At 40.9% G+C, this 10,000-nt stretch overlaps 1 protein-coding gene across 1 annotated transcript in view; it reads left to right on the top strand.

Annotated features, from left to right (window-relative positions):
• The window catches only part of LOC308381374 (glutamate receptor ionotropic, kainate 2-like), a gene marked incomplete at both ends in the record, with an annotated part of 53,133 nt that overhangs the window by 10,110 nt on the left and 33,023 nt on the right, over positions 1 to 10,000 (top strand). The window contains 5 exons of the mRNA XM_080858934.1: positions 18 to 185; positions 1,105 to 1,362; positions 6,811 to 6,992; positions 7,426 to 7,479; positions 9,032 to 9,205. Coding sequence (XP_080715060.1) covers positions 18 to 185; positions 1,105 to 1,362; positions 6,811 to 6,992; positions 7,426 to 7,479; positions 9,032 to 9,205 — 836 coding nt within the window. The remainder of the gene's footprint in view (positions 1 to 17; positions 186 to 1,104; positions 1,363 to 6,810; positions 6,993 to 7,425; positions 7,480 to 9,031; positions 9,206 to 10,000) is intronic.

Raw genomic sequence — 10,000 nt, 5'->3', positions numbered from 1 at the left:
GTGTGTGTGTCTTGCAGGTGGGATCTTTGAGTCAATAGAGAGCGGTCCATCTGGACCGGAGGAGCTTGCCTTTAAATTCGCTCTGAACACCATCAACCGAAACCGCACACTACTACCCAACACCACACTCACCTACGACATCCAGAGAATCAACGTCTTCGACAGCTTTGAGGCCTCTAGAAGAGGTAAGAAAAACAAGTGTGGGTGTGTGTGTGTCTTTCGCACATTTCCTCTTCTCTAAAGTAATATTTTAATATTTATATATTGATGTAATGGAAAGAGTTAATGTAGTGGAAAGTAGTAGTTGTTATTATAATTACAGGTTCTTTCTCTGTCACTTAAGTACATTCTCAGATCAGAATTCAAATTTTCAAAAATGTGCAACTTGTGCAGATAAGAACAGCAATTTTTGCAAATGCTTTTGTACATCCTTGCAAAAGGGTAGGTGAAATCATCTGCTGTGTAGTCGAGGGATCTATTCATTATCTAAATCATAACATGAAAATAGGTCAAACCTTTTGTCATTATGTGTCAACCATATGCTTCATTGCTTTTCATGATATTTTTGGAATGTTTACTAAATGACTCGAACATTGATTGTTTACATGAGAATCATGAGGAGTGATTCAATTTTTCAATTCAATTCCATTTTTTCTTAACAGGTTGTATTTATTGCTACTGTCCAGTCTCTCAAGTGATTTTCTATATCCTGCTACAGTATTCTTCAACAATCACTTGAAACCTTTTTGAATTCAAATTGTTGTCAGTAACATGAATAGCATTCAGTTTGCTGGGGATAAATATTCAGTTAGTTGGAGACATGCAATCATCTGCTATGGTAAATAAAAAAAAGCGAATTTGGAAATAAAGAATACACTTCCAGGATAAAATTGGACATGCATTATGGGAACATAATTTTTACTTTGTGTGTTTTATTTGCATTTGTGATGATGTCCTTTTGATACTGTGTTTGTGTGTGTGTGTATGTCCAAATTGTGTATGCCTCCTGTGAAATCTAACAAATCACACTCACAATCCCCCAATATTAACATCTCATCTTACTATCATCTTACTATCCGCCCCACCTCTCCCACCCCCCAACAGCCTGCGACCAACTCTCATTGGGCGTGGCAGCCATCTTCGGCCCCTCCCAGAGCTCCTCAGCCAATGCCGTGCAGTCAATCTGCAACGCGCTGGGCGTGCCTCACATCCAGACGCGCTGGAAGCACCAGGTGTCGGACAACAGGGACGCCTTCTACACCAGCCTCTACCCCGACTTCAGCTCCCTCAGCCGAGCCATCCTTCACCTGGTCAACTTCTTCAAGTGGAAGACTGTCACGGTTGTGTACGACGACAGCACAGGTGAGAGACGGAGAGATAGAAAGACAGAGAGGAGGAAGAGGTGGAGATCAGGAGAGAGTGGTAGAGGGAGAAGAGACAGGGAGGGGTAGAGAGAAAGAGAGAGAGCCATCCTGCTCCGAGTCAATAGCTTCAAGTGGAGGAAGGTCACGCTGGTCTAGCGCAGCAGACGACAGCACAGGAGTGACTGAATGAATGAAGGGGAGGGGGAGAGCTAAAAAGATGGGGGGAAAGAGAACGGTAGAGGGAGCGAAAGAGACATCCTGCACTCAGTCAACTTCTTCAACTGGTGATCGCCACCATGGAGTATGGTGATAAGAGACAGGGAAGAGAAGGTTGGAAGGTGGGATAGGTGGAGAGATAAAGAAGAGATGGAGGGGAGGAAGTCAAAAGACATGGGGGGAGATAGAGAGGGTGAGAGATGAAAAGATTAAAGAATGACAGGGGTTGCAGTAGTGCATGCTGTGCGCACGTGTGTGTGGAAGTGTGTGTGTGTATGTGTGTGTGTGTGAGAGAGAGAGATAGTATGTGAGAGAGAGATAAAGAGAGAGAGTAGATAAAATGGACACATCAATGTACTCCATGATAACAGCAAAGTGAGAGTGAAACGAGTGAAAGATTAGCTGATCCTGAGTATAGCAAGCAGAGTCACTGGAGATAGAGGCATAAGCAGACCCACATTCAGGGACAGTTGCTGTGTAGTGTAATATATAGTGTTTATACATGTTGAAGCTATTTAACCCTTGTATGGTGTATGGGTCTGGTGGAACCGCTGTATTTTGGGTGTTTTATTTCAACACAATCAAACAATTTTATGTTAAAATACTCAACAGATGTTTACTTAATCCCAATTAGAAGCAATATAAAGAGCAAATATGGTTAAAATGTGCCCTTTAACTTTAATATATCACTTTTTTGAATTTCAGTGCAAACCGTTTTTTTTTTATTCAAGAAAATCAATTATAATCAAGATGTGAGTGGACAAAATTCAACAAATTTACAAATGAAGCAAGGTTTTTCAAAACTATTGTATTTATTTGAATTTCATTTGAAATCAGGTCACTTTACATGGCACAACTTGGGTGAATGGGGCACCAGCATTGTCCTCCTGAATCCTCTTCATGGTGGCTGCAGAGGCTGAGGTTCTTGGAGCATGTTGTCTTCTCAGGATTTAAGGTTTCACCAGAGTCTTTCCCAGTTCCTAGAGAAAAAGGCATATCCTCTGGAGCTTCCCTCTCTTCCACGCCGGGTTAAGTGCCATCCAGGTGACAAAGTCGTTGTACGCCGAGATGTCCAATATGTTAAGGAAAATGGGCAGTGGCCAGTGTAGGGTCCTCCTTTTGCAGCTGTAGGCAGACACCAGCATGTCCATGTTGTTCACCCCTCCTTTTGCGGCATTATAATCCATGATGATCTCTGGTTTCTGATGCTCCAGGCCACAGATTCTCCCATCCCTGTGCAATGTACTCATGAGTAGCACATTCTTGCGTTTCTTTGGCACATAGGATACCAGGGATGTGTCAGCCGTGTACACAAACTACACAACAAGAGGTGACAGGCCTGTACTTTGTAGGCAGCAGTTGGGATGGGAGCTCAGACCTGTTTTTCCTTATCGCTCCCGACATGGTCAGCTCCTGTCTCAGCTTGTACAACATAAAATAATTTTCGCATGTGATGTTGTGTCCCTGAGCCATGTCCAGGACCACTCTCATTCCTTGAGTTTTTCTCAGGGCGTCCTCATCAGGTTTCCCTATGTAGACTTGTAAGTTTCAAGCATATGAAGAAGTTGCATCACAGGCAGCCCAGATCTTCATACTATATTTTGCATGTTTAGATGGTATATACTATACTGGTATATACTGAGGCAGAGGCGTGCGGTCAATGACAATGTAGTCTGATATCTGTTCTTCGCAAAATGAGCCAAGGCCAATGAGTCTGAGTTTGAAAAAATTATTAAAATTATTATTTTTGATAAAAAATTAAAACGGGTCCCACAGACCCGAACACCATACAAGGGACTGAGTTATAAAACAATGCACAAATAAACAATAAATAAATTAACACATCAGTTTACCTACACTCAACCCATATTCAAACATATTCATGCATTATCAACCAAGAAACCAAAAATATGTAAAATTAAGAGATACAGAAAGAAAAAGTAGAATGATAGATGTACAGACAGACAGAGATAGAAAAAGATAGGGGTAGGGGGCGAAAGAGAGAGAGAGAGAGAGAGTGAGAAAGAAAGAGAAAGTGAGAGAAAGAAAGGGGCAGGGGGAGAAAGAGAGAGAGAGAGAAAGAGAGAGAGAGGGTGGATGGAAGTATCAGCGTGACACAACCTCTCATATCTAGTGATGAAATATTGATTGCTGATGATGGTGTGTGGTGGTGTAGTCTCAGCATGCTAAAGTGATGGTTATCCACAGGACATTTCTCTGATTAATAATATGATGAACAGCAGAGGTTATCATCAGCATGCTTCTCTTAATCACATCCCTTCTCTGACTGAGTTTTTTCGAAGCACTTGTGCTTGCTGATTCTCTATAACTACTACCTTTATTTCAACCATATAATTATATGTACATTTTATATGTATATGTATGTATTACATTATTATACCTTTATTATGCAATTATATGAATAAATATACATAGATAAATAAATAATATGGTGTAGTATAACACAGTTAGTTAAGTAGCTTGAAAAAAATGGAAATTGAATTCGTAGAATTCATAATTAATGAATTTTTACTAAATATTGTAATCATTTATTTATTTATTATAAAAAGCTTATGTTTATGACATATGCACGCGCGCACACACACACACACACACACACACACACACACACACACATACACACAAAAGCAACCACCTAAAAAGTTAATTTTAATTAGCACAGTGAAGCACAACATGCTGTCTTACCTAGAGACTCTCCCTCTCGATGTGCTCAGTGCTATGCAGTGATTTCTAGTCACGTCATGTTACAGGCAAATATCATAATGCCTCAGGCACAGCACAACTCGACACAGAAATACACACACACACACACGCGCACACACCCACGCACATACACACACATACACACACAAACGCGCACTAACGCACACACACACACACACACACACACACACACACACACACACACACACAAACAAACGCACACACACACACACACACACACACAAACGCACATACACAAGAAAGCACAAAGAAACAAAGACAGACTAACAGCAACAAGATTATACACTGATACTGTTTATCGCCTCCTTTTCCCCATGGTTAATTTGTGCCAAGCGCCATTTGTTTTATAGCTGTTTTTTAACGAGGATGGGTTTATGGTTGCTTTTATATTCACCTGATATATGCTCTCATGAATAATACATTTCTCCTTAAAGTATTTTAATCCATTAGTGCGTTTAGGTGCAGTGCCCAATAAAAACAATAACCTTCTGTCTCCTCTCATCTGCTCCTTGGGTCTCCTCTGAACCTTCCCAGTCACAGTTGCTGCCAGATACTGAGCTTAGACAGTATATGCCACCACTCAGGTTTCAGGTTTCAGTGCTGACGTCTAGTCTGCTCTTTTCTAAATGTAAAATCTGTAAAAATTAAGAGAAAATATTCAGAGTTCAAACCTTAGCTCTTAAATCAGGCATCAAGTATTCTTTTGCACCTTTATAAAGTATAAATAAAATATAAAGCCTATCTCTCCCCCTCACCCGCTTTTCATTTCATTTGAACATTATTAACATCGATCTGAATGATTTATTCCCTCACTGTGTTTTACATATTAATACAGCCTTTCAAATTTAATTTCCCATCAGAGCTATTTTCAATGTAATTTCCTCCCTTTGGCCAAAAGCTGAATAAACCACAGTCCCCGGACAGCCTTTCCTCTGTGTGTTTCAGTACAGAGGAAAGACAGTGGCAAATTTATAGATATGATATATTGTTAAATCTACGATAATATCTATGATACTCAATGAAGTAGTCTGTAGTAGTGATATTCTATGTAAGATCTTTACCAATGATATTCTCTATTCAATCACAATGACATGCCATCTAAAGTTTTTCGATTGGAAGTCGATAGCAGTGCTATACAGGAAAATCCTTTGCAGGATATACGTATTGTAAGGGCTGTAGCAGTAAAATGCCATGTAAAGTCTACAGCAGTAATATCCTATGGAACATTTATAGTATTCTGTGTAATATAGCAGTTATATTGTATATTCTATAGCTATTCTGCAATTCTACAACTGGTGGTCTACTAGTACTAAAATGGTTTCTAGCGGCTTTACAGAGCAGAGGGGGAGGGGAGACAATCTGAAACATGGCAGATTAATTCAAACACGTATCAGGATCTGGTAAATGTACACAATACATACCAGCATAACATGGTATGTACATGATACGTACAAAATTGATAATGGATAAGGTGAGGAGAGAGAATTCAAGTATTGTAGAACAGTGAAGTGGGTATTAAGTGTGCTCGCGGTTACTTTTTAGATCAATGGAACAGAGAACAATATCAATGGTGGCAATTATTTCCATTGCAGGTAAAGCTAGCACAGAGTATGGGGTAGAACAAGTGCATGACAGTGTGGTGGGGGTGAGTAGGTGTAGGCCGAGGGTTTCTGCAAGTAGGTCAGGTGGAGAGACTACAGCAGCATCTCATAGCAAAGATAGTCTAGACTAAGAGGGGAAGAAAGAAACAAAGTCAGTGAGTGGAGTTCAGCTGCCAATACATGTATTTGTGCTTAATGGATAAGGTCGATGAGGACCAATGTTTTAACAGCCATCTATGTTTGCAAGCAAAGGTCACGCTATTAGAGAGAGAACATTGGTTGGTAACATCAATTTCATAAACAGATAAAGAGATGTATTTCGGTTAACAATTAATAGGTAATATGGCCACTTTATCATGTATTTTTTTTCTATGCCTTGCAAGGCGTATGGGAATTTAGTTCATGTTTAGTTTTGAAAAGTTATATTTAGTTATGTTGGCTGACTTGGTGCAAGGGGATTATAGTTATACAAGGATAGCAAGGCTGGCAGGATACACAACAGTGCACAACTGGCTGGCCACAGCTGCAGCATGCAATGCCTCCTGTACCCGGGATCTGTAAAGGCCCTCCTTCACAGTAGAACATGCGCTATCTATAGCCCACCCCTTCTAAACACAACTACTCTAATAAAGTCATGCAAAGCAGTGCTACTCTATATAAACTATGTGATGACACTGATATGATACTATGACCAGGGGCAGTGATATTCTGTATTCTCATAAGCAGTGCTACTCTATATAGAGCTTAAAGCAGTGATATGATACTCTATGAAGGGCAGTGATATTGTAGACTCTATAGCAGTGATATGATACTCTATGAAGGGCAATGATATCGTAGACTCTATAGCAGTGATATGATACTCTATGAAGGGTTTTTCTCCACAGGGCTGATACGTCTGCAGGAGCTGATTAAGGCTCCCTCGCGCTACAACATCCGTCTGAAGATCCGACAGCTGCCGGCCGAGACCAAGGATGCCAAGCCACTGCTGAAGGAGATGAAGAAGGCCAAGGAGTTCCATGTCATCTTTGACTGCGGACACGAGATGGCTGCCTGGATCCTCAAACAGGTAGCGAGGGTCATCTGCATCTGATCATCTGTGACTATCAAAGAGAAGATGGAAGAAAAAAGAAAGAAAGAAAGAAATTACAGAGAAAAGAAAGAACAAAGACAGAAAGATGGAAGAAAAAGGGAAGAAAGCAAGAAAGAAAATGTCATTCCGCCCTTGCTTTCTTTTTCTCTCTCTCTATATCATGCATACACACACACACACACACACGCACACACACACACACACACATACACACACACACACACACACACACACACACACACACACACACACACACACACTCTCTTTTTCTTTCTAACTCGTTCCTTTGTCAAACTCTAAAATGTTTGAATGCACTGACACACACACAAACACCCATGCATATGACTCATGTTATGGTTGATATTTTAAAAGAAAAATATGAACTTGTCATGAATGTTTTCCCCTACAGGCTCTCTCTATGGGCATGATGACAGAATACTATCACTTCATATTTACCACACTGGTGAGTGACCAAAACTACTATACAACAATAAAACACACACACACGCACGCACGCAGGCACGCACTCACACACACACACATGCACATACACACATACATGCAATCATGCACACACACACGTACCCACACACAGGTATACATATAAACTACATGTACCCATGCACACATACAACCCCATACACACATACTCACAGGAACACACACACACAGATACACACAGAATCACTCACATAATCTTTTGTTTGATGTCCCAGTGAGTGAAAGTGTTTCTGTGAGATGCAAAATTTCGCTGGGAGAACAAAAGTTTGTGAGTTCATGTCAAGCCTTCTGCTGTGCTATCATCTCCCCAAAATGATCTCTCCCAGCGTTCACGCCTGTCAGCAGCAACCAGACAGCCTTTCATCTGAAACAGAGAGGGATTCTGACAGGAGGAGAGGGCTTCTGAAGTTCTGGATCTTTTTGATGTTATTTACTGTATGAGAACTTTAGAAAGAATCCACTACATTTTTGCCTCAGATCTTAAACCTCATGATGCCACTGACCTCTAGAATCACACACTCCACAGAACCTAGAGGACCAGGAACCATTTCCAAGACTAATGACTCTGCAGAGCCAAAGTCAGATCAGCGCTGTTTCTCATATTTGCCAAAAAAGCCCAAAAAATACATTTGTATTACAAATCCAAGTGTTCAAGGCAATGGATCTAAGAAACAGTTCACCTGTGGATACTCTTTGACAGCTGGAATTCCACTTCCTGTGTGCTGTACCTTATGGATAATAAAATAGCGTAATCTCAACACTGGCGCGATATCTTTTTGGTCGGGTGAACTACGCATCTGCTGTATGCACTGTAGATTGCTTTATGCTCCTCTCGTGCATGGGAGAAAAATCTTCAAAGTGAATCAAATCAAAGAGAATGTTCTAGGCTATAATGAAACATTCTCTTTGGCTGTTTATTCAACTCTGAGAGGAGCTCTGCTGACGCTAGAGCAGATGTGATGCCGAGACCTGGAGCAGGTTCACCCCCACGAGGACCACCATCACTGATATGGGATTAGAATGTTTCCATGCCGGTTCTATTTGATTAAACCAAACTATGCAATGGGTTAACGGGCCATGTCAGGGCCAAATGTAGTGGTTTTTAACTCTACACTTTAAATGAAGGCTACACTCTCAATTACTCGAGTTTTGATCTATCTAGTCTCTCTTAGGCCTGCTGTACATCTGGTTTTTTTTTTGCCCTTTATTTTCTTATTCGACCCAGACCTCAGCTTAATCTGGAAGAGGTGTGTTTTTGGGTCTGATCTGAGCAGGATCAGGTCCAAGTCAGAAACTGACTTAGCTACGCATCTTAACAGCCACGGCCTCTATAAAAGAACTGTATTTAGCTCTTATCTGGATCTCTTTAGTTCTTTTAGACTGCTTTTCTTCCCAGAACAGAGCCCTATCAGGGTCAGATAGGGTTAGATCTATGTTCATAGCTACACATCCATACAGTTTTTTCATCTATCGTCCTCCGATCAGCAGGTTCAGTAACTCTGTTTTCCCTGCAGGACCTGTTTGCTTTGGACATGGAGCCCTACCGCTACAGCGGCGTGAACATGACAGGCTTTAGGATCCTGAACACAGAGAGCACACAGGTCACCTCCATCATTGAGAAATGGTCCATGGAGAGGCTGCAGGCCCCGCCCAAACCGGACTCAGGACTGCTGGACGGCTTCATGACGGTAAGGAGATGTGATAGCATACACACACACACACACACACACACACACACACACACAGACATCCGCACACACACACTTACACACACACACACACACACACACACACACACACACACACAGACTTAGTCTTACTTCTCTATGACTCATTCCTGTCTAAGTGTGTCGCACACACACACTAACACACACACACACACACACACACACAGACACACACACAGACTTAGTCTTACTTCTCTATGACTCATTCCTGTCTAAGTGTGTGTCTGCTGGACGGGTTCATGACGGTAAGGAGATGTGATCTCACGCACACATGAGCACACACACTCACAGACATGCTCACAGACATACGTTTCAGTACCTAGCTCCTAACGTGCAAATGTTCTATTAGACAGATTTAGATAATTAAATTAAATGTTGAAAATTTTATACATTTTACATAATAGGTCTATATAAATTCTCTAGAATGGGTGCGTATATGGGATATATTGATCGACAAAAATAGCTTGTCGTGGATTTAACACTCTAAGGTCCAAGGCCTTTTAGACTTTTCTAAGTTGTCTGACATGCCTTTATGTTTTTGTACATTTTGCTTAACTAAAAACATTGATGCACAAATGGAATATATGATTCTATTCGAGAAGACCTCAGCAATAATATTAGAAAAGGGTTCAATGTTCCGTGGTTGTTCTTTTTATGTCTCTAAGACGAAAACTCAAAAATAAAAATATCCCGGACGAGGGATATAGACCTGTAAGTGTTAAGTGAGTAAAACTATGACACTTCTATAAAGGCTCA

The sequence above is a fragment of the Sprattus sprattus genome (genome assembly GCF_963457725.1).
Source record: "Sprattus sprattus genome assembly, chromosome: 2".
NCBI lineage: Eukaryota > Metazoa > Chordata > Actinopteri > Clupeiformes > Clupeidae > Sprattus > Sprattus sprattus.
Note: the sequence above shows the minus strand (reverse complement) of the source record. Positions and strands in the feature narration are given on the sequence as shown.